This window comes from Ovis aries, chromosome 18, assembly GCF_016772045.2.
Source record: "Ovis aries strain OAR_USU_Benz2616 breed Rambouillet chromosome 18, ARS-UI_Ramb_v3.0, whole genome shotgun sequence".
In the NCBI taxonomy this organism is placed as follows: domain Eukaryota; kingdom Metazoa; phylum Chordata; class Mammalia; order Artiodactyla; family Bovidae; genus Ovis; species Ovis aries.
The window spans coordinates 5887129-5912159 of NC_056071.1; the positions used below are offsets into that span (position 1 = coordinate 5887129).

General features: G+C 48.9%; 1 protein-coding gene across 4 annotated transcripts in view; it reads left to right on the forward strand.

Moving 5' to 3' along the window:
- ADAMTS17 (ADAM metallopeptidase with thrombospondin type 1 motif 17) overlaps window positions 1-25031 on the forward strand; it is a 392113-nt gene that overhangs the window by 156003 nt on the left and 211079 nt on the right. For all 4 annotated transcript variants that reach the window (XM_042235032.1, XM_042235035.1, XM_042235033.1 and 1 more), the window contains exon 8: window positions 15856-15961. In XM_042235032.1, the coding sequence (XP_042090966.1) occupies window positions 15856-15961 (106 nt within the window). The remainder of the gene's footprint in view (window positions 1-15855; window positions 15962-25031) is intronic.

Sequence of the window (25031 nt, forward strand, 5' to 3'; positions counted from 1 at the left end):
TGCCTCATCTCATCTCACAAATGGGGATAAAGACTTGGAGAGCTTAAGTAATTGCCATAATCACCTAGGTGGTAAATGACAGAGTGGGCCTGTGTCCAGGAGCCTGCCTGCCTCACCCCCTCAGAATCCGCCAGCCTCAAGTGAAATCTGCCCGTGGTTTACATCCCTAAGAAAGGCCAAGGAGCCAAGGGTGTGTTGGAAGCAGTGACCGCGAAGTCAGCTCTACCTGGATCAGCACAATCCTGGTTCTCTTGGAGGGAGTCATTTAACACCCTTAATTGTGAATTCATAACTCTCGAGTTTGAGACCGATCCTCAAAGGAATGGGGTCTCTTCTGGGGTTCACTAGCTATCCTGCCAGTGGCATATGTCTTTGACATTTATGTCTTTGAGCAGGATAATGGAAATGCACTCCCTTAAGAGGAGTCCGCTTGCCCTCAGGTACAGAGCAGCCCCGGGCTTTGTGGACCATCCTTTACATCTGGGGAGGGGCTTCTGCTGCCGTTATCACACACACCAGATCAACCCATGGCTTTCCTGCGTGTCAGCTGGAGGGCAGCGATGACCCTGTCCCTCAGGACGGCTCCTGCCCCCTGGCTGCCTCCTTGCCCCCAGCACATACGCAGAGAGTGGCCCCTGAGATCACTGAGGATGGTGCCTTCCAAGGCCCCAGCTGGTTGTTCTTGTCTTCAGCTTCCAAAGGTCATGTTGATAGAAGCATGTAGAGACTCAGCACATCTTCACACTGGAGGCCTCCCCATTCTCTGTGGCTGTATAAAGGCTCCCTAGGCAGTTATCTGTGCTGAGGGAGCTCAGATAATGAAGGAGAGTCGGTCATAATCTGAAATCAAGGCTAGAAGTAAGGTTCCCACTGCCGTGACACTGGGGCAGTCACAGGGCTGGAATTACAAAAGGAATGTCAGATATTTGGGCCTGAGTCCATTTGGTAGATGTTCCAGACGAGATCCAGACATGAAATTTAAAAAGGAGTCCAGGAAAATCGTCACCTCATCTCCCGAGCAGCTGATCCTCTGCGTCAAAATCTCGCTTTGCTTTGGAAAATTTGCCCCGCCACCTTCTGGTTTGATTCTTATGTTCACTAGTCCATCTGATTTATTGTTGCCTCTGCATTCCAAATGCAGTCATGGGGGCTGTCTTTGACTATAGCCAGAGCCTGCCCAGCACAGTGCAGGGATCAGGAAATAGCAATTCGCATTCTTGGGTTATTATGTTTTTGAATGGAAGATCTTCTGTTGAGAGAGTTGGAATTAATATTTATTTCATGATACCAAACTGGTGCAAAAAAAGATCAGTGGGACAGTTGAATGGAATGGGGCAGTTCTATCCCTGTCAGAGTCAGCTATGTTTGCTGGGGCGTAACAGTGTCAGAGCAAACTGATAGTTGTCCATGATGTCACTGTTCCCATGGTGATAATCTAGTCCCATCTTAGGAAGTCTGAAGCTTATTTGGAATTGGGGAGACTGGTTAAGGTGGTGCCACTAAGAAATAATGTCAGGAACCTATGTGGATGGCAACCTAGGCAGATGAACATAGAACGTTCTCTGGTTTTCAGTACTGGGAAGAGTGGATGGTAGCCAGGTCGACAGTCTGGTTGAGATGCCTAAAAAGGTGTGTGCAGTCCCACACTCTCAGAAGATGGTCTTAAAGGACATATCTGTGTTTAGAGGGACTTTTCCTGCCTTGTCTCTGAGTTTCGTTGGGTTTTGTTAGACCAAGACTGAGAATGATTTATGGAAAACAAAGCTCTGCTCTGGTTCGTGCTTGTGACACTTGTGTGAGATGTCCTCAGGGGACATGTGCTGTGCTCTGGCCGGAGCAGAGTAAGTGCTCCTCTGACCTTAGACTTGAACAGAGTGGATGTGGACATAAATTTTCTGAATGAGAATGGCAGTTTGTCAGTAAGTCTCCTGCAAGTGGAGAACAAAATCAACAAATGGCTTTTATATATTGTTGTTACTATTAAATCCAAACAAACTCCATTTTTTAGAAATGCTTATTTGCAGAAAACAAAGACAGTTTGTAACAAAGGTCAGTGTGTTCTTTGCTGAGGAAAGTACATTTCCATATTTAATTCCCAGGCCCCAGTAAAAAGCTCCAAGATATAGTAAAGATCCTACTATAAAGATCTTTACTAAAGATCCTATAATAAAGTTAAATACAGCTCCAGGGGAAGAGGCAGGCCCTTGATAAAACGAAAGAGTAGTTTCTTTTTAAAGAAAGTATGTATATTGTAACTCTTAGGATTATATACTTGTAAATCCTGTATATGTACGAATATGCATATATGAATAGCCCATGTCTCTCAGATTTTTTGTCTTTTATTTTTAGATTCTTTATAACCACAGAGTTCAATTTAAGTTGACTACTGAATTCCGGATGTTTTCTTAAGAAAGCGCATGCACCTAACCGATAAAGTCCGCCTTTCACCCTTGTGTTACCTTGATTGCTCTTTTAAAAGTAACCTCGGTGAATAAAGGCAGTTAGACCCTTACTCTTTTACTCCATGCTTCAGTCAGTTTAGATCTGGCAAAGAAAAGCACATTCAACAGAACATTGGTGGTTATCACCTTCTGAGGAATGCTTGGGTAATCCCTGAGGGCTGAAGGATAATTTTCCCAGGATCTTTTGCTCTGACTTGGCTGTCCAGAGAGGATTTTTTCCTAGGGAATGTCCTTGATTATACTCTGGGATTCCTGTGTTTAGTGTTTTTAACTTTTCTAAGGTTATGGACCCCTTTGGAAATTTGATGAAAGCCTTAAACCTTACAAAAACTACACAGATACATATCAAACTTTGCACAGTTTCAAGGGTTAAAGCCATCTGTGTTAGAGTCTTTTGGGTTTGGGTTTTAACAGAGAACTCCCTGGACTTTGAACAGTAGTTGGCAGACTTCCCCTTCAGCCCCTGGCATGCGTTCTGAGCAGTGCTGGCTGGGTCCATCCCCTGCCTGCTGGCCGCTCCGGGCCCGCCCGCCCTCAGTGCAGTCGGGAGGGCTGCGGCCAGAAGCTGCTGTCCTTCCTGGCTGCAGCTCCAGCCTGAGACAGAGACTCACCCTCTGCACGCTTCCATTTTCTTAGCTGTAACTGAGGCTGAGGACAACGTCTCCTCACAGGGTGGTAGTTATATGTGTGTACACATAAGCGTGTGTGTGTGTGTGTGTGTGTGTGTGGACACGAATGTGCGTGTGCGCGTGTGCGTGTGTGTGCGTGTGTGTGCGTGTGTGTGTGTGCGTGTGTGTGTGTGTGTGATGGGTGGTAGGCCTTCCTGTTAAGACCAGTCTGCTGGGGCTTGCCAGTGTAGAAGTACAGTCTGGCACTTCCAGGCTATAATCATTCCACAACGCTTTCACAGCCCTCAGATTTTCTAGACAAGCCAACTTGCTCTCTAAAACAGCCCTTATACCAACTTATACTCTATTCATCCCCAGCATCTGAGTCTTTAAGGCTGACAACCGTCAGGTTTTGCCAGCATGCTGCGTGTGAGCTGCTGTCTTCTGGGGACTCTGTCCTGCATACCTCTGGCTGTTAGTCAGGAAGACTCTTGTAAATCTTTCCTTGGTCATGTGAGTTGAAAATATCTTCTTCGTGTCTGTCCGTTTATGCCTGTGACTTTTGTCATGTAGGCATTTTCTGCATGGATTTAGCTAGATAACAGCTCTTTGCCTTCTGATTTCTGCTTTTTAGGACTTGTTTTAAAGTGTTTTTAATGTTGTGAAATAATAATGACATTTATTTGTATTTTCTTCTTACCCTTTCAAAGTTTTGTTTTCACATTTGTACTGTTTAGAGTTTATTTTTGTGAGTGTGCGTTGAGGTGGGGGTTTTAATTCATTTGTTTCCACTTGGATCAGTTGTTGTCCTGGCACCATCAACTGACCAGTGTATCATTTTCTGGTTATCTGTTATTTTAAGAAGAGTCAGGAAATCTGAATTTTATGTAGCTTCCCCTAATTTTTAATTTTTGGTGATTGGTTAATTTTTTTTTTTTTTTACATACTTAGTGGTCCAAACAGAACATTTCTATAGTCTGAATTCTTCTGTGGCTACCAACTTGCAGCCTCTTAAGTTTAGTGTGAGGCCTCTGGTCCAAAAGATCTGAGATGGGAACCAAGCTCCATCACTCACGGGTTAACCTCAAGTGAGTTGTCTGCTTCTTAGGGTCTTACTTTCTCATCAGTGTCATGGAGATAATAAATAGTATTTACCTCACTAGGTGATTGGAAGTATAAAATGAGACAATGAAGGGAAGTCTTTAGCATTGGGTCTGGTACACACAGGTTTGATGTTAGTATCATTGTATCCTTATGCTCATCCTCACCATTTATTCCTTCCTGTTCCAGTTGACTTCTTTTTTTTTTTTAATTTATTTATTTTAATTGGAGGCTAAGTGGTTTTTGCCATACATTGACATGAATCAGCCAGGGGTGTACACGTGTTCCCCATCCCAAACCCCCCTCCTACCTCCCTCCCCATCCCATCCCTCAGGGTCGTCCCAGCGCACCAGCCCTGAGGACCCTGTCTTATGCATTGAACTCTAGTCTACTTCTTAAGCACCAGAGGGTACTTTTTATGAAGATGAAGTTGGTAGGACTGGTATCCTTTTACTCATTTATGGAACTTATTGAGAACCTGTTCCATAATTAACTAGCCTATGTTAATTATGAAATAGTGTGTGGGTGCTGGCTCAGAGATGCTTAACATCCCTGCAGACATAAGATTTGGTCAGATGACTGGACTGCAGGAAGACAGGGCTTATCGTAAAGTAAAGGTATTGCGACAGGCTCTAGAGGGCCAGGGGTTGTGAGCTGGCAGGATGAGGTGAGAATCAGTGGAAGAGAGGAAACTTGAATCTAGCCTTTAAAGGACTCACTGGAGTGGAGAGAAACACGAAAGATGACCCCTGAGGAGCTACCACAATAATCCAAGCTTAAAGGTTCTGGACTTGGGACCAAAAAGAAATAAATTCCAGAGTCTGCGGGCAGCAGGAAATGGCAGTACTTGATGGTTACTGAGGTGGGGTGGAAGGAGAGAGAGGGAGGAGGAGAGAGAATGATCAGGTCTGCAAGATTTTGAACTTCAAGGGGAGGAAAACTTGAGGAGACACCGTTTGGGGTGGTGAGTCCTTTGGATGTGGCGTGAGTCTGGGGCAGGTGTAGGCCTGGTGGCTGGCCAGCCTTGGTGGAAGGCCACAGCGGAGTTCTAAGGATCCCCTGGTCCTGGGAATGGAACATGGGGCCATCATCATCACCACAGAGGCAAGATGGAAGCGTGTGGAATTGCTTAAAAGATGAACGTTTGTTTATTCAAACATAGGCCCTGACCTGCACGTTTTTCTGTAGTCTGGGGCTAGTCTTGAGGTCCAAGGTAGCTGCTCTGATCTGAATGTTTCTGTTCCCCCAGATCGATATATTGGAAACCTAATGGTTAGGAGATGAGGATGGCACCCTCATGGTTGAGACTAGTGTCATATAAGAGGGAACTCACAGAATTCCTTGCCGACTGTGCCTCAAAGGCTCTGAGTGCCCTCACCTCCAACCATGCTGGCTCCCTAGTCTCAGATTTCCAGCCTTCAGAATTGTGAGCAGTACATCTCCGTGGCATTTTGTTACAGCAGCTTGAAGGAACTAAGACAGGAGCCTTAGGTACGAGCTGTATCCGTAGGCGTAGAGCAGTAAAATGTTGAACCCAAAGGTGAACCATCCACTCCCTGCCACGTCTGGGGACACTTCCCCAGGCTGGGCATCTTCCTCGCCTGCTGCCTATCCTGCTGAAGGCTGGCCTGTTTTCTGTCACTGTGCTGGGGGCCCACCTGACTTCTCATCAGCATTCCTTTCTAAAAGGCTAGCTTTTGTTTTTAGCTGCAATGGAATGTTGTCCTTTCTGCCTTCTGTCCGCAGAGGCAGAGCCCCCCCTCCCCAGGCCTCTTGAGGCTGTCTGGAGTGGGGGCTGGCATGGTGGGTGGACTTTAGCTCACGGGAGCTGAGTCAGCACCCAGATGACAGCCAGCTTCCCGGGTGAGGACCCTCTCTTTAGTTGACGGGCTGTGGGGTCCTGCCAGCAGGCACTGACAGACCTGCATCAGAAGCTGCTGTCCAGAGCTGCCCTGGGGCCTGACCTTCCCCACACCTGGAGGGCCTAGGACAAAGCACAGCGGGGAAGGGCCGTGGGTGCTGCTGACCTTCACCCCAGGCCACACTCACGTTCCACAGTTCATCCCCTAGAGGATGGTTTTGCTGGGCTCAGCGTTTAGCAAGAGACATGGTTTCTTAATTATTCTGAAAAAGCTTCTCTTTGCTAACTTGGCAAGTAATTCTGCATATGACCTTGTATTTTATTCTTCTGTACAAATACAGTTATTAGTATGAGAGGGGGTGAAGCTGTAGTCAAGGCTGCTTCAGGCAAGTTTCAAGAACATACCATTGCAAGGGTCCTTGGAAGAATGGGACCATATAAGGCCACCTCAAATGGTCCAAGAAATACAGGTAAAACAGGTAAAGTCTGGGGATACAGATAAAAGCAAACCTTAACTCATTAATACCACTTTAATTAACTAATTAATAGCACTATGATTTCATCAACCTAAGACCCTTGAATTCTCTTAAGATAACCTGTCTTCTTTCCCAGTGTTATTGAGGTATCACTGACAAAAATTTAAGATATTTGAAGTGTACCACTTGGTAATTTGTGAAAGGGATCCCTCCCCCCACCATGGAGTTTATTAACATATTTACTTTTTGGGGAGGAGCTGGTGAAAACATTGAAGTTCTACTCTCTAAACCAATTTCGGTTATATCATTTAGTCTTATCAACTGTAGTCACCAGGTTATATGTTAGCTCCTGGGACAAGATCTGAACTGGCCAGTAATATTGACCGGTTTCAGATCATTAAATCAGGTCCATACTCTCCTTTTTCACTTGTGTGTGCACCTCTTCTCTTTGTCAAATTTACATAAAAACAAGCATATCTAGGTGTACTGCTCAGTGAATGTTTGAAACTGAGCACTCGGTGTGACCGGATCCCAGATCTAGTGATCAGAGAGCGCCAGCCCCTGGGAAGACCCCCGTGTGCCCTTTGGTGTCCTCTGCTTCTGGGGAAGCCGCGCCTGAGTGCTTCCATCACGTGGTAGGTCTGTAGAAAGTGGACACCTGTGTGACTGCCCTCAGCCAGGTGTGCCCTTCCCTGGGCGCTGCCCCGGGTGCCCTCTCCTCCCGCCGCCAGCTGCCATGCCTTCTTCCAGCTCAGCTGCCATCACAACGTGGTGGTCTTCCCTCGCGCCCTGCCTGCCGCTGCCCTCACACATTTAGTTCAGACAGGACTGCTGCGGGAGACTATGACTCAGGGTGCATTTGACCACGAGCAGGCTAGGTCAGGAGTGCATCCCTCTTGCCAGGTGGCACTTGAATTTCGGCACGGAACACTTCACATCCACTCCTAGGTACTCCTTTGGGATATCTGGCCCTGTGGAAGCCTTGGTTGTGTCATTTTCCACATCCCACAGGACCAAGCTGTTTTTAAGGAAAGCACATCTTGACCCTGCCCCTAAACCCCAACTTTCCCTAGGGAGAAAGAGGGCATCCTCACCCCCAGGGAGAGGAAAGATGATGGGGAGAGAGGAGGATGGAGGAGTCGCAAAGCTGTGAAAGGAGGACTAGTAAAGGTCCCTGGAATTATTGACAAAAACAGATGCTAAATGGTGAGCAAATGGGAGTGTAGTAAAACCGCTGAAATCCACCAGGGTTCCTTACCACAGGAGCGTGGGCATCCACCTCACACCGCCGGCTTTCAGAAACGTTGCCTGGTGGTGGCTGCCCAGAGCCACATCCAGGCACACTCGTGTGTGCCCACGCACAAACCCATACACGTGCATGTGCAAGGAGAGCTTGAGACACGCAGACACCGAGCAAGCTTGGCAGGGTCTGTTTCCCTCTGTGGTGCTTGGGGAGCACACAAAAGGGTTTGGAGGTCTTTGAAATGAAACCTGAAGGCCTGCATCCCCGCTGCACTCACAGTGCTGCCGGCAGGCTCCCGCCAGCGGAGCCAGCCGCGGCCAGGGCGTCCAGACATGTTTGCTGAGGGACCCAAGGTGAGAATGAGGAGGGCCTGGTTCTCTGGGGGCGGGGAGGGTCCTCTGCTCTAACCAGTGACCCCGAGCAGGGGACTGAGGCTGCATGGGGGAGCAGGGGACCCAGAGCCAGCTCCGTCTGCAGTCTCCGTTGTCTGCTCTCCCGGGAGCCCAGACCTGGACACAGGACACCAGGACGATCGTCCCTTAGAGACCCCAGTGCCCACCTGTCGGGCCCCGAGCTTGGCGTATAAAGTGTCTGCTCACCTTTCCACCTGCCTCCCTGTCTTCTTGCTGGAATGGTGTTCTTGGGACTGTTTCCCATGGCCTGCACCCCTTTGGTTCATCTTCAGATCTTTTGCCTGGCGTGATGCTGTAACTTACAGGCAGTCAGAAAACACTGTGAGAAGTATTTGACAAAATGAGTCTCAGGATCTCGGCACAGACCTCCTTCCTTTGACGTCCTGAGGTGAATTTGCTGGGGCCCTTGTGGTGGGGGTCTGGGCCTGGGGCAGAAGCCCCTGAGCCCCTGTGCGCCCTCCGAGGAGAGGCCTCTTGAGCTTTTGGAGGAGCCCTGTCTGCTCCCTGGGGGTCCTCTTCCCAGACACAAGCGCCATCTTGCTGGAGCATAGGAAGCCTGCACGGCGTCTCTGTGCACCTGGCTGAAGCTGGCCATGGTCTGTTGAATGTCAATAGTTATTTCTCTTCCCTCGCCATCTCCTGGTATGTTTTGGTCTCCACAGAGTGCTGCAAACCTTTCAGATAAATTTTTTGGTTCCAGTTTATGAATCCCAGGGGGAGTTGACTCCGTTTACACTTCACTCACTTAACTTATATTGTAGGAGTCTCAGCTGTAACCCAGCAACCCTTGAGTCCTCTGGGGGTCTTGCTGTGTGCTTCCCTTACCAGGGGTGAGGTGACATCTCTTCCTAAACCCCTAGATCCTGGAGGTGCCTGGGATGCCTGGAGTGAGGGCATGTTTGTCCTAAGCTGGAGTGCGGCCCAGCACACGTTGTCCTTTCTGGTTCTGACTATAATCAAGACACACACACACCCACCCATGCACACACAGAGCAGCAGCTCACAAGGATTTGACATGGCTGCATGAGCTAGCCTGTAGCACAGAGGCTGCTGGGACAGTCCTACTTAGCAGGAAGCCATAATGCAGGCATCATGGCTGGACAGCTTCCCTGGGGAGGTATCAGCACGTTCACTGCTTGGCTGGGAACTCCATCTCTCCCCACCTCACTCCCAGCCCCCACCCAGCCGTTCTCCTTTGCGGGAGGAGTGGGCCACAAGAAGACCATGTCTGCATTGGTAAACACACTGGTGTGGGATTTTTTTTATCCCCACTCATGCTTTTGGTGTTACATCTGAGAAGGCTTTGCCTTCCCCTCTGATCAGAGAGATTTACTTCTGTTTTCTTCTGGGAGATTTATCATTTTAGCTCTTACATTTAGGTCTACAATCCATTTGGAGTTCATTTTTGTGTATGATCTAAGAAAGGGGTTCTGACATTGGGTATCTATTTGTCTCAGCACCATCTGTTGAAAAAGACTCTTCTTTCCCCCATTGGATGGTCTTGGCACCTTTGTCAAAAGTCCGTTGACTATAAACGTAAAGGTTTATTTCTGGATTCTCGGTTCTGTTCAGTTGATCTGAATGTCTATGTGTGTAGCATACCACTTTGATTACTCTAACTTGGTATTAAGTTTCAAAATCAAGCATGTGAGCCCTTCAGTGGTCAAACTTGGAAGCTGTTACCTTCACACTTTGTCTGTTTACTGCTTCATTTGACCCTTGTGAGCTGCTGGGTTATTGGTTCATCAGTGCTTCCAGGTTAGATGGATGTTTGGCACAGACAGTTTTGTATTGCAGTGGCAACTTCTGCAGTGCTCATGTTTAAGCAGGGAACCAGTGCTGCTTTTTAAGCCATTGCCTCCCACCCCCACCCATGGTATAGCGATAAAGACCTTATTAACTCATCTTTGTTCCACTGTGACTGACCCCAAGGGACCCAGAAGAGCAGGGAGATGGGGATTCCTACTTGTGGGGGAATTGCTAAGACAAGGCTGCGTCTGGAAGGGGCTGTCCTGCTGTGACCCCTGGAACATTGGGGCCCTGCACCAGGGCAGAAAGCCATGGGCAGGGCCGGGCTGGAAAGCAGTGTCCCTCAGTCCCAAGCAGTGGCACCACCCTCTCCTACCCTTGCCACCTCTCCAGACACTTACCATGAACCCTCTTTCCTGCTTTGTTAGAAGCCTGTCCTTCAGCTTTTATGGGGCTCTGTCCACTTTGTGCAGAAGTCTTTAGGGGGTCAGTGACTTCCGATGACCCTGTGAACCACTGATCTCAGAGACTGCAGAAGCAGAATTACGGAGAAGGGCCTGAGTCAGTTAATCTAATAGTGTAGAGTTAGGAAATATAAGCAGCATATATAGGAAATGTAAATGAAAAGTGATTTTCCTTATTGCAGCTGATAAGGACTTCATTGTGCCTGATAAAAGACATGGTTTTTGAGAATGCAGCCAATTTTCCTCATTCATAGAGTCCGCATTTGTGAATTCACCTACTCGTTAAAATTTGTTTGAAACTCCCAAGTCAGTACTTGCAGTACTTTTGTGGTCATTTGCAGATACATGGAGAATGGTGAAATATTTGAGTCACCCAGCAGGCATGTTCCCAGGAGAGGTCATACAAGGCAGTGTTTTTCTTTCTTGTTTCAGCTCTCATGCTATGAACAAGTGTCCTTTTTGAGGTCTCTCTGGCACCTTGTTTTTCATATTTTTCTGCTTTTAGTGGTGATTTTGCTGTTTCAAGTGGCCTCCAAGGATAGTGCTGAAGTGCTGATTAGTGTTTCAAAGCTCAGGGTTGCCACATGCCTTGCAAAGAAAACACTAGATGAACTTCATTCAGCCTTGAGTTACAGGCACTTGGTTCAATGTTAATGAATCAATGATACGTATCGAATAGGTGTCTTTAAACAGAAAGACACATAAAACAAAGTTATGTGTCAGTTGACAAAATGTGATCAGAGGCTCACAGGAACCAAACCCTGTATTTCCCCTAGGACCAATTGTTCTCTATTCCAGAATTCAGGGTTCGGAGCTTCCTTTTAGAATCCAGGTACCGTGAGTAATAAGAATCGACCGTAGTTACTTTTCATCTGTCACGTTCTAGGTTCTAAGACATTTGTTCCTGATGCCGTTCACAAATTCAGATCATACCTCCAACCACTTAGTGAGTTTCCAAGAGCACAAGGACTTGGTGACAAGCCTGAGCGTGGAACTCAATCTCTACTGCTGTGATTGCTGAGAGAATAGATGTAAATTGCGATCTCATAATTGGCAGGGTGGTATGCCAGGGATAACCATGATGGTGTTGATTCCTGGAGCGGCTGGTGGGAGAAAGATGACCATCTCTCTCAGAGGCAGAGCCCAAGAAGGTCTGAGTAATGGGCAACAGGGCCAGCAGCTGTAAACTGTTTACACAGACAATTTGCTGGATAAACCAGAGTTTATACAATTGGGTGTTGTTTACTCTTTAAATCTAGAAAAGATCATATGGTCAACGCTAAGTCTAAGAATTATGTGCTTACACCACACAGTTTTCCACTGAAAAAGAAATTAAACCATCTCACCCAATTTGCTCCTCAAGCTTGTGCTCCTACCAAGAAAAGGAATGGAGAAGAGTGTGTCCACACTGAGTTGGTTTGCCTGAGAAACTGGGTTGGGAGGCTCTGGTGGATGTGATCTGCTTTGTGATCAATTAGATACACTTCTCCAGGCATCAGGAAAACGCTTTACAGCCCTGCATCTGTAACTCCAGTATTTCAGACTTTCCAAAATATATATTGCTTTTCCTAATCTGTGCCAAGGGTTTCATAGAGATGGAGTGAGTTGCCCTTAGGATACAAGCACACACTCAATTATGTGTTGACTGCGAACTTCCTTCGTGTCTACTGCCTTCAGGGCTGTACATTCAGAATCAAAATCCAGATAGTTTTTGTGGGTGGTGGTTTGTTAGTCTCCCACCTCTGCCTCTGTGGTATGTCACCTTGAATAAATGAGATATAATCAATACCTTTAATTTTCATAGCAAGTACATATTCACTGTCCAAAGGGAAAAAAAAAGGAAAGATTTGTAATGACTTAACCATGTCCTACTACTGCTAATATGACTACTGCTAATATGACCACATATCCCTCAAGTCTTTTCATCTTTAGGATTAAAGATGTGAAACCTTTACTGTATCCCACCCACATCTCAGCATAAGTGCACATTAAGATTTATGAAAATCTTTTAAATCCTTCAAGCTTATCGTTGTTGCTGGTTACCAAAAGTTTGGTGTGGGAGGCCCAGCGTTTGCCTGGGGGAGCATGGGTGCTGGAGAGAGAGAGCCCTGCATTTGTACACAAGTCTGAGCCCTGATCAGCCATGTACTGGATGCTGCACCTTCACTTCTCTGCCTGTAAAGTGGGGCCAGTAATACCTTCCAAATAAGGGAGGACCCCACATGCAGAGCGGAACTCGCCTGTGGAGAGACCCCTAATAAATGCCAGTTGCTTTTCTGCTTCACTTTTGTTCCAAGGAGCTCTGCAAACATGTGGAATTGATGTTTTTTAAGATTTCAAAAATAAGTTCTACTCTGATTTCTCTGGTGTAGAATTTTAAATCATGGAAGGCCCAAAACCATTGGAAGCACCACTCTGGGGTCTAAGAAATCCTTGCTGTCTGTGGGGAATTCCAGTTCCACAAGAAGGTCCCTCTGCTTCCACAGTTTCAGAACTTATGTTTACAGACTTCATTTTTTAAATTTAAAAAGCAAAATCGATGCTGAGAAAACTGGGTTTTCCTTATTTCTTGACAAGGGCTGAGGTGAGATCTGACGGCGTTTTCAAGCTGGTGGCTTTGCAGAGGCAACAGGGGGTCTCCGTGTCTCCATCACACCCTGCTGTGTACACTGCTGTTCCCAGAAAACATGGAATAGTGGTGGGCTGTGCTTCCCCTGAAGCTCCTGGCCTAACTACCGTCTGTTCCCTACAGCGCTTTTACAACAACCTGGGCTTCTCTCCAGACTTTGTTTTTCAAGTTCTAAGCATTTTCCACAGCATTGCTCATAAATTTGCAAGCTCCAGTGCTCCATTTTGGGGCTGTTTTTGTTGAGGTGCTTTGCCTTGCTTGGTTTTATGAACAGCAGTTCACAATTGGAATAAATCATTAAAAACACTAGAGCTTAATCCACCTTTGTCTGGGAGTATCTCTTATAAACCGAGGCTTCATTTTCTAGTTTAAAAAAAAAAAAGTCATCTGCACCTTGGAGAAACCAAAATGCGATTATTGAGACGCCCTCCACTTAGTTGTTCCCCAGCCTTGCGTGTTGCCCAGTTAGAATGGAAACTCACGATGCCCCCGTTCCGGTGCTGAGTGCAGCCGGGACTGGGGGCGTGATCCTGTGGTATTTGAAGGCTGCTGGCTCAGCGGGCGGTCCTGGGACAGCAAGCTCAGCACAGCTGGCCCTGGATGTCTCTTTCCCCCTCACCAGACGACTCCTTGGGGCGAGCATGTCTGATTGTTTCCGATTGATTCACTGACCCGGGAGGCTGGGCAGACCAGGGGTGCATTTGAGTGAGTGAGTGAGTGAGTGAGTGAGTCTGTGTGTGTGTGTGTGTGTGTGTGTGTGTGTGTGCATGTGTGCGGCCTGCGGATGCCGTCAATGCCCTGTGGAAGCTTTCCGCCCCACTCACTGCTGGACTTTTTGCAGCAGCCCACAAAGCGTTTTTAAAACAAAACCAGAATAACGACCTTGAAGGCACCACAAAGGCAGATCGTGCCCTTTCTGGTTGTCATTTTCTTCCTTCCCATCCTCTGCGTTAAGATGCCCGCGTGCAAAGAAACACATCTTGAGGCCTAAGAGCATTTCCTTTCTTTTTTTTGGTGGAAAACAAAACAAAAACTTCAACCCTGGCCACGAGTGTTTCCAAATAAAAGCAGGCATGTGCCGTGGTGCCCAGCCCCTGTGCTGCCCCTCGCAGGGTCTGCCCCTCGAGGGGGTTGTGAGGGGGCCCCTTGTGTGCCGGGGTCTGCCCCGGCTTAGTCTTGACGTCAACAAACAGGATGTTGGTTTAGCTCTTCGGGAGCAGGGAGGGAGGTTCGTTTTTAATTCCTAAATCCCCCTACTTACCGTCAGCCCCTTCCCGCCCTGGCCCCTGTGCCCGCGGGGATGCCCTTCGCTCCCAAGACTCCTTGAGCACGCTGAGGGAGCTGTGTGTGGCCACAGCACTTCCCAGGGTGCAGGCCGGTGGGCAGAGGCCCTGGTCACTGGGTCACCCATGCCACCAGCCCGTGCATGCCCAGCTGAAGCCACTGCCTGCTCCGCACCCCTGTGAGCGCACAGCGAGGGCCGCACCGGGCCCGCCCAGGCCTGTGACCCACCGACCGCCGCCCGGGCCCTAAGCCCCTCATTCATGTCACAGGACACAGTGGGGAGTTGGCCACCACCAGCACTCAAATCCTGTCCCAGGCCCTGTGCTGAGGGTCCTTGGAGGGGACCACGGGGCTGCCCTTCCGAGGTTCAGAGCTGTGAAGGAGTGTGCAGAGGCGCCACGGGCGGTGTCAGCCTAGAGAGGGGCAGCCGTGCATGGCTGATGCCCGTGACCTGCAGCTGTGCCCAGTCCATCCAAGGCCCTCTCCTGTTCACGGGCCTCTGTAGAACAGCTTTGCTCCCCTGAAATACCCCCATCACCCCCATAGGCCGCCCCCTCCGTCCTCTGTCCTCCCCCCATCACCCCCACAGGCCGGCCACCTCCCATCCTCTCTCCTCAGCCCCTTGCTCACAGTGTTCTCCTGAGTCTGGTTCCCCTAGTTGCACTGCCTCCGTCCTCCCATCTCAGGGAAGGTCCTGGGGTCTCTCACATGTATGCAGGGATGAGCCATTGGACCGCAGGGTCCATCTTCCCAGGTGGCCTCCAGGCCCTTACTCTTCCGGTGTCTTTCACTCCTCCCAGGACCCTGTCTCCTCCTTTGAGGGGCTCCTGAGACATTTTCCTGAACCTTCCCGCTGTCCTTGGCCTGCTCTGAGTGAGCCCTGGCCCTGGTCTGGCTCACCCTCTGAGAGCATTAACCCTGTGGGGCTGGGCCTGGGGTGGGGGATGTGGAGGCCTGGGGCACGGAGTCTGAAGGAGCCTGCTCTGAGTGAGCCCTGGCCCTGGTCTGGCTCACCCTCTGAGAGCATTAACCCTGTGGGGCTGGGCCTGGGGCGGGGGATGTGGAGGCCTGAGGCACGGAGTCTGAAGGAGCCTGCTCACCCCTTCAGGGTCCTCTCCATGAACCTTGCACACTGGGTACCTTGCCTTGCTGGCCTCGCCTGGCCCCGGCCCTGGATGCTGAAGTTGGCTGCCTCAGCCTCCAGCTCCAGGTGCCAGTCCCGGGGACCTTGGGAAAGTTACCTTTCCTCTTTGAACTGCGGTTTCCCTGTTGCCTCCATCCTGGCTAGTGAGGGCTTTGTTAGATGTGCCAACTGCTCAGCCTGACACATGTTAAATGCTTGAGAGATGCTTGTGGTGGTTATTGTTATCATTAGACAAGTACAGAAGCATCCCACACCGACCAGCCAGTCTCCATGAGCTCTGGAGATACAGGCCCAGTCCCGTGGTCATCCTCACCCCTACTTGCCCCTCTCGATGGTGTGTGATGCTGACCGTGTGGATTTGCCCTGCGAGGTCAGGACCTCGCATGTTCTGAAGAGGATGTGTTTTGTGTCTCTGCTGCAGGAATTGCTTACTTAGGAGGTGTGTGCAGTGCTAAGAGGAAATGTGTGCTTGCCGAAGACAATGGCCTCAATTTGGCCTTTACCATCGCTCATGAGCTGGGCCACAAGTAAGTATCAGACTCTGGATTGTTCTGCCTCTTTAAATGCTTTTCTGAATACATATTCTTTTCACTCAGATTCTGGAAGTTCTAAAACAGTACTGCTGGGCACCTTTGCTTCCTCTCGAGTAGGGACCTAGGCAAGCCCAGGTCCCAGCCCTTCAGGGAATCCAGGAGATCACTGAACAGACTGTCTCTGAGAGCGGAAATGCTCATTTGAGGTTGGTCTATTCTTAAAGCACATTCTGTAAAGGGAAGAGGTTTTTCTTAGAGTGTCGTCGTGAGTTGCATCCCCTTTCCCAGATCAGCACGATTTTGATTCACTCTAAATATATTCAGATAGTGGGATTATCTTCGTGCCATTGAATTTTTTTTTTTCTTCAGCCAGTTTCAAACAAAGTCCAACTTTCTGAAAGCAGAATGTCAGTGTCTTAGTTTAAAGAATCATCAGCTATGCCCTTTGTCCATTGGCAATTCTCCCCTTGAGGAAGAAAGAACCACAGAACCCTAGAGCCCAAAGTGTGGACAGAATCTGAGGCTGCCTGCTGGCGTTTCAGACGGGGAGACAGCAGGGCTGGGGCTTGAGTGGCTGGCCCAAGGCTGAGATCACCTGCAGGGAGCCCAGGAGGCCAGCTGTCTCTCAACCTGCGGCCCGAGGGTTTTCTCTTCCTCCTGGAGTAGCTGTTTCATGTTTCTCTGAAGGAAACATTGGAAGGTGACTGCTTAAGAACTTTAAATAAATAAATTGAGGCCCAAACATGCAAAACAATGGGGAAATTCATATTGGACTGAAGAGAGCAAAACTAAATGAAAATCTAGTTCTTGGAGAAAATATATGTATTGTCAAGTTTTCCTAGTGCCCTCGACAGTAAGATGCCTAGAATCCTAAATGTGAACTCAAGCTTCTCAAGAGTAGAGGCTATGGGTAAGGAGTACGAAAGCAGCTGTTGTCCCCTAGTCTTAGCCATATCTGGGGCTTGTTTTTTTTTTTTTTAACCTTGTTTCATTTATCTGGTCTCATTTTAATTTTTTTCACTCCTGTGGGTGGGTTTGTTGTTCACTTTTCTGTCCCTCTTGGTTATCATGATGTGAGTAAATGAAAATAATCTTAGGCGTATTTTCTGGTATTAAGGAGAAAATAACAAGTTCTTGGCCAAGACAAGCAAGATGAGCAGTTATCTCTAAGAACACATTTATTTCATCTTGACAGTATGTTTTAATTTATTTTTTATTGAAGGATAATTGCTTTACATAATTTTGTTGTTTTCTGTCAAACCTCAATTGACAGTATTTTAAAAATATTGGTGACAGCACTTTGCCTGTCCTCTTTTGTCTAGACTCCTAGAAAAAAACTTTTTAAACTAATTGTAATCAAATTTGTATTCATATCTCAGATTTGTTAAGAAAACAACAACAACAACAAGCCCCACATTCAATAGTGGGTGCTGAAAGAAAAGTGTAAATGCGTATGATTTTACTTCTCTCTGTCAAATGCCCCACCCAGCCCTTTGTAATACCTGGGAACCCATTCCCTAACAGTTGTGAGAGTGTAGAGTTGTCGAAACATTCCCAGCACACAGGCCATGTGGACCTTTGAAGAGATATGTTTATGTGACCTGCTGCCTCCCATGGCAGGAGTCACCCCCACGCATGAGCACATGTGAGCACACGTTTTCGCCTTTTCTCCCTGGACATTAAGAACACAGAGCGCCATTCCTCTCTGGTGGTCTGTGTGGTTGTGCTTTATCAAATACTGGCATCTTAACTCGGGAGGTCTGCAGATGACTGATGAGATTCAGTCATATTCCAATAGCCTTTAGCTACCGTCTGTTTAGAATTCTCGGAGAACTCTTTATAGCTTGCTACTGAACTCTAATTACCTGCAAAAACAAACACCTTATTGTTCATCAAAGCCAGTAAATCCTGCTAGCATTTGGTCCTGCCCCTGGCTGGGCGATTGTGATTTTCCCAGAGAAGTCTGTTGTCTCTGGTTATTCGCAAACATTGAGAGGCAGATCCTTCATGGATGAAGTCAGCCTCCCTGTCCACGGACTCCCCTGGCCATCCGCCTCGAGGAGTCGGGGAGGCTGTGTGGAGCGGTAAGGTGGAGGCCAGCCTGCACTTTCAGGAAAGCCACTGGACAGGCTGTTTCACAGATGCGAGCCTGGAAACTGATCCATTCTTTGGGATAGAGAGGAATAATTTAATTCCATGTTTCTTAAATGTGTGTAAACTGACATAGGATGGATGGTATTCTCAGTGATCTGATCCACTGGTCCATGCTCTCTAATAAAATTTCTTGGTGAGAGTTTTAGAAAACAATAAAGAACACCCCTCTGTGTACCCATGGGAAATCTCCAGAGAGCTCACCCACCAGGCCCTAATCATTTAACACTGAAAAGTGAAGCATCTCTTCTGGAGGATGAATGCGTGCGCCTTTGTGTGCAGGCATGCATGGACGTAGCCCTTCTGCTCCGTACCCGGTGTATCTCCTGTGAGGAGCAGTGTGAACACTTATCCTCGGATGCCAGTGTGAGGAGAAGAGTCACTTTCCATAGGAGCTGCACAGGCCATTTATCAGATGATGAGTGTCACATAAGTTAGCATGATTTCATTTTTGCTTTGGCTTCCAAAAACCACAAAGCTAAATGTAAGGCTCAGTTTTAATGTCTAACTCATTGTAGTGCTGGCGTTTTTCTCCCTCTCTTGTATGCATAGTTTATTTCAGTTATTGTAGTTCAAAAATAATTCATTTGGTGCCTTGAACCGGCTCCAATCCAATTTGCAGTAAAATAAGTTCTAAATTATAGATTAAATGAAAAATGTTTGACTTGGTAACATCAATAATGCTGCTTTGGACATAAATTAACAATGAAGTAATGATGTTTAAATCACATCAGATCTCATAGAGCACCTACTGTGTACCAGGTACTGTTAGATGCTATGTATTCACTGTGTTATTGAATCCGTCCTATGAGGCAGTTTTCCTAGCTTTTACTTTATAGATTAGGAAACTAGTGGTACTTTAGAGACAATTTCTAGTCTCTACCTAAAATGATTTGGGATCTCTTGTATGATAATATGGATGTCCCAGGTGGCTCAGTGTTGCAGAATTCACCTGGAATGTAGGAGACTCGGGTTTGCTCTCTGGGTCTGGAAGATTCCCCTGGAGGAGGGCATGGCAACCCACTCCAGTATTCTTGCCTGGAAAATTCCATGGACAGAGGAGCCTGGCAGGTTACAGTCTATGGGTCACAGAGAGTCAGACAGGACTGAAGCGACTTGGCATACACACACACACACACACACACACACACACACACACACACACATATGATAATATACCTATACAACAGGGCTATTAAAATAAGAATTCAAATTATAGAAATATATGTTATAAAGAAGAGAGTTTGCTATATATGCAAAAAACCAAGGTACCTTCAGTTTGCCAGCAGCCAATGCAGAGAAGGCAAAAATGGCATGGTACAGCTGCCTGAAGGAAGCCAGTGTGTCCTCGAGAGGGGTTTCCCTAGGAAATTCAAGTGCTGTCAGGGAGACTGGCAGTCTGGTGATCTGCCCTGGTGAAGAAGAGGTAGGGCAGAAAAGACCCCAGCCATGGCTTCAGACAGAAGGCAAAGGAGCTGCATCTCCTGATGGCAGTCGTGGGGGCACCCTGGGAAGGGGCTGTCCTGTGTTCCTGCCTGGAGGATGAGCTGGGTCTGTCATCTGCTCTTCTAATGGCAGCTTTGGGGCTTTTTAATGAGCCCGATGCAAAGAGCCAACTCACTGGAAAAGACCCTGATGCTGGGAAAGATGGAGGGCAGGAGGAGAGGTGGGCAACAGAGGATGAGATGGATGGATGGCATCACCGACTCAATGGACAGGAGTTTGAGCAAGCTCTGGGAGATGGTGAGGGACGGGGAGGCCTGGCGTGCTGCAGTCCACGGGGTCGGAGAGAGTCGGAGACGACTGAACGACTAACAACGTGACCTTAGATGCCTTCTTACCCATGATAGGCAGCTGCCCCCATCTTTTGGTTCACCTTGTGCGAGGTTTGGAAGGTGGCTGTCTCCCTGTCTTGTTGTGGTAGCTTGAGAAACCCAGCTGAAAATGAGGCTGGTTTTGTGTCTTCTTGAGCCTGCGGTGACCATGAGGAAGCGATGGTCTTGAGCACGAGAGGGTGTCTGTGATAGACCTTTCACTTTAGAGGGCCGTGTTTCCAGCTGTTGTTGGTTGTGACAGAATCAGTGACATGGAGCAGACCGCCCAGCTGGGACAGCTCTGCCCAGGTCTTCCCCTTAAGGAACCAGGATGCCTTGCGGTGAACCTCAGTGTCCAAGTTGTTCATCACTATTTGACTTTAGAGAGAAAGAGGGAGAGCTCCAAGCATTCATTTCTTTGAGGCCAAATGCAGCCCTGATTGCTCACAGGAAGAACTCTTTTCAGAAGCTCATATCCGTGCTGACTGCCCATGAGAAAAATTTTTTAAAAAATCAAGTGATACCCTGATAATCAAGGGGAGCATTGGTAGTGATGTTAGTATAACATTATTTTTAGAGGCTGTTGTTTACTATGATTTGGAACTTTTAGTGTTAGAAAGAAAGTATTTCCATGAAAATTGGTTAGAGTGCCTTTTATTTGGGGGAAGGTTGGTCTAATGTGGCGTGATAAGGCCCAGGGGAGACATTTGATTGAGAAGAATGCTTCCTAGTGCAGTTGGAGGCTGGGAGGGCACAGACCCAAGTCTCAGCTGGTCATTTGGGGGCTGGGGAAACCCAGGAACCATGCACACAGCATGCACACAATTGGGTAAGACAGCACCTGGGAAGTGTCTAAACAGGGCTTCCAGGTGGGGTGGGGAGAGCGGAGAAGGACTCTACTCACGGCCTACCTGGCTACCCACTCAGAACAACAAAGAGCTTCCCTTGCGGAAAATAAATCTCTGCTTCTGTCGGATTTAGGAGGCTCTGTTAGATAAGCCTGAGCCACATCAGCGCCTGCCTAGAGAGTCAGACCAAACCACGTGACCCCTCCAACCCGCAGAAATCTGAAGACGATGCTCCAGACAGACCCCAGAGTCACGGCCCATGTGCAAGCTGTTGCAGGCTGGGCCTCTCCCCACCTGCTCTTTCTGGGGTCTTTCCTGACTTCCAGATGCCCTTTCTTGGGTCTTTCCATTCTGGAATCTACCCCTACTCTGGTCAGCTGGCTCTGCCTGTGGCCTCTGAAAATCGCTGCCTTCATGGGAACTTGGGAACCCAGCAGAGGTGACATACGGGCTCTGCTGCAGGAGAGGAGCCCCTGAGGCTCTTCGAAGTGCCTGTGGCCAAGTGTTAACAGGCCTGATCAGTTAAACCATCCGCTCTTGGGGAGGGATGCCTGGAAAGCTCTCCAGGAGACACCAGGTGCACCAGGGCAGGGCTGCTGCCAGCCTGACATCTAAGACCCTGTATCATTGCTTCTGGCCTCATCTGCCTGCCTGCTCCATCTCGCACTTCCTGGCCCTGTCCCCCCAGGTCACCCCCAGCATTGAGCCGTGGTGCTGGATGTGCTCCTGGCTCCAGCTCACCCCTCGCGAGGTCACCCTAAATTCCATGCTTTTTCGCCACTCTCCTAGCCCTGCACCAGGTGCGTGCATGCTAAGTCACTTCAGTCATGTCTGATTCTTTGTGACCCCGTGTACTGTAGCCCAACACTCTCCTCTGTCCCTGGGATTCTCCAGGCAAGAAAGAACACTGGGGTGGGTTGCCATTTCCTCCTCCAGGGGATCTTCCCGACCCAGGGATCAAACCTGCATCGCCTGTGGCTCCTGCATTGCAGGCAGATGCTTCACCACTTGAGCCACCAGGGAAGCCCGATAATCGTGCTTATCGCTGGCGAGTCAGGTGAGGAAAGGCCCAGCCCTCCCGAAAGAAGCCACCGCAGTCAGGAGTAGTCCTGTCTTATTTCAGCTGATACCTCCTGGGAGACCTGGAAATGGAAGGAAAAAGCAGAAGGAGGGGGACAGGCAGCCCACAGGGGCCTGATGCTCCCACCTGGAGAGAAACGCAGGGCTGAGGTTGAGCGATACAGAGACCCTGGTGATCAGGAGCTGTGTTGGATGACGCTTGTTGCCTGCAGACACGCAGTCAGTCCTAGATGGACCCTGGCCCATCAGTGCGTGAGTGCACAACTGGGTCCCCAGGTCCACACAAGCGCCCCTCACCCCCTGGAGCTGGCAGAAGCCCTTCCCTGGATGATGTCGCCCAGAGCAGGGACTCTGCTCCCCTGCTCAGTCCAATGAAGACAGAGGCCAGGTGGCCACCTGCCTGAGGTAAGAAGTGGACCCATGGCCCAGGCAGGTCCCGGGTGAAACTTGATGGCTTCCAGTAAAGATACCGGTGAAAAGTTAGAGCCAGGCACTCTGGATGTTTCCAGCTAGAAAGTGACTCTGCTCAAATGAGTTCAGGACAGCGGATGAGGAAGGGTGTCCTGTTGTCGGGGGCCTGGGGACACACTTGCCTGAGGTGTGGCATGGAAGCAGACTGCGTTCAGTTCCCAAGGATGGTGGTTTATGGGCAGAGGGTGGTTGGCTGCCTGGGAAGCTGAGGAAAGGAGAGGAGGGGATACCTGTTCTGGGAAAACTGTTCTCAAAACTGGAGTTGACACAATTCAAACTGAAAGGAATTGTCTCAGTCCCAGAACAGGCAGGAAGGAAAGCTGTTATTCAGATGCATGAAGAGGGGAGCAAACTGCCGGTGCAGAGCAGGGGGTCCGAGGCATGCACACGGGGGGTGGGGCGTATGTGAGCAAGCAGGTAGCCGCCAAGGATGGCCAGGCAGCCTGCCAAGTCCTTTGCCTGGGTGCTCAACTCAGCGGGCACAGCACAGACATCACATGGAAGGGGTAGTGGAGAGAGGATTTCTGCAAATGTTATAACTGTTTAGAAATCCCAGGAGGAGGAAAAGTGTGCTTTTGATCTAGTTGGAATTCGGGACGGCTGTGTTCATGTGTGGGTCAGCCTTTCTTGCAGAACAGAAAAGGTGGCCCCCAGGAGGTCTGCAGGAAGGGCTGGTTCTAGAACAGGCAAGTCCTACTCGAGGTTTTCAGAGGGATTTCTCCCTGAATCCCTGAGTCTCACCCTCCATCCCTACTCAGCTGTTATAGCCTCCTGCAGCCTCCTCTCCTAGAAGGAACCTTAACTGGTGGTGCCAGTGGTGTTCAGGGCTCTCAGGATTCCCATGGAGGTGCTTGGAGAGATTTCTAAGTACCATTTCCTCAGCGCTTGGCCCATGGATTAAAGTTGCTGTACGAGCATCCTTGACTTGGCTGTCTTATCCAAATTCCAGAGTCATATCAAACCTAATTTACTTTTCTTATTATTTTTAAAAATGTGCCACTGAAAATTCTAAGCTCTTTGACATTCATTTACAAACCACCCTTCTCCTGGTGTCTTGGATGAGCTAGAATGACTGGTGGCTTCTGGAGGGTTGTGGGGCAGCCACCAAGCACAGCAGTTCTCAGCCCCGCTCCGCGTTGCCCTGAGTGACTCCTTCCTAACAGCTCTGCCTTTCTTTTCCCTCCTTTCCCCACCCCGAACTGAAAAAAAAAAAGCAGAATTTCCTTTGGGCCCTTCCCAGATGGATGGTTTTGAATGGGAGGTACAGGGTCCAGCGCAGCAAGGAACTTTGTCTCTGGGGCCCCGTTTAAATGACTTATCTGCCTTAAGGAGTGATTTCTCATTGCCTGGCATTAGGAAGAGTTGCAGGGAAGTTATCATCGTTTCCGCTGGAGTCTTCCTTGCCTCGGATTGAATGTGAGGAGAGAACCCTTCTTCCACTTGACTGGAACGCCCAGAGCCACTGTTCTTAAGAGGACCTTGATTGCAGCCTTACCAGATCTGCCCAGGCCAGGCTGGGAGGGAAGACAGACAAAGGGAAAGCCATTAAAAGCTCTTCAGTGAGCAGACACATGTGTTCCCACCTGCATCCTGAGCAGCTAGGCCGAGCAGCTATTGGCTGGATGTTATCGCCATGATGGGAAATCCAGCTGGATCTGGGCGTCTGCTGCTCCCCGAGTTCCGTTACTCTGATAGGGAAGGTTACACAAGATGTGGGAGTGTTTGTCTCCATCCCAGGATTTCTTTGCATTTAATTGTTGGTGGATTTCCTTACCTGAACTCATGTCGTCTGAGACACTGTTTGAGAAGATGGCGGGGCAGGAAGAGGGATGTGAGGTGTGAATTGGGTTTGGCTGAAGAACCAAATTTTGAAATCCCCTCAGAACTTCCTTACATTACAGACTATCCCAGGAATTAGATGAGATCCAATTTTCTCGTTAGAAACAGCAGAGCTTCTGGCAGCTCCCTGTAAGCGGCTTTTCTCATGGTTCTCGGAGCTGGAAGGGATGTCCAAAATCATCTCAGCCTCATTTTGCAGACGGCTTCCCATTTCAGGGCTCCAAGTGACCAAGCAGAGACTCAGACCAGAGCCTCGGGCCCGGTGCGGTGCCTTTCATACAGCTGAACCGATCGCATGCTGAGGCCGCGTGCTCCCCAAGTGGCTCTTCTGGTTCTGGGCTTACCCACATTTGCTGGGAAAGACCGCTGCTGCTTACCTAACCAGGGTCGTGTAAGCACTGTGGGAGGCGGTGGGGCGTTCTAGCGTGCAAACTTCTCCACAGATGGAGGAGTGCTCTGTTACGGACGGAGTGTTTGTGTCCTCCAAACTCCTATGTTGAGATCTCACCCCTATGGTGATGGTACGTGGAGGTGGGGCCTCTGAGCAGTAACTAGCTCAAGAGGGTGGAGCCCACACGAATGGGATTGGTGCCCTTCAAAGAAGAGGCCAGAGAGCTGGCTAGCTCTCTTTCTGCCGTGTGAAAAAACAAGAAAGCAGCCTCTGCAACCCAGGAAGGGCCCCCAGGACCCCACTGTGCTGGGCCTCTGACCTTGGGCTTCCAGCGTCTACGACTGTGAGAAAGAAGTTTCTGTTGTCGATAAGCCACACAGCTTGTGGTGTTTTGTTGTGGCTCACACATGCCCGCATTCTCCCAAGGTATTTGGTTTCATGCCTGAAATCCTTGTTCATCCACTGCCCAC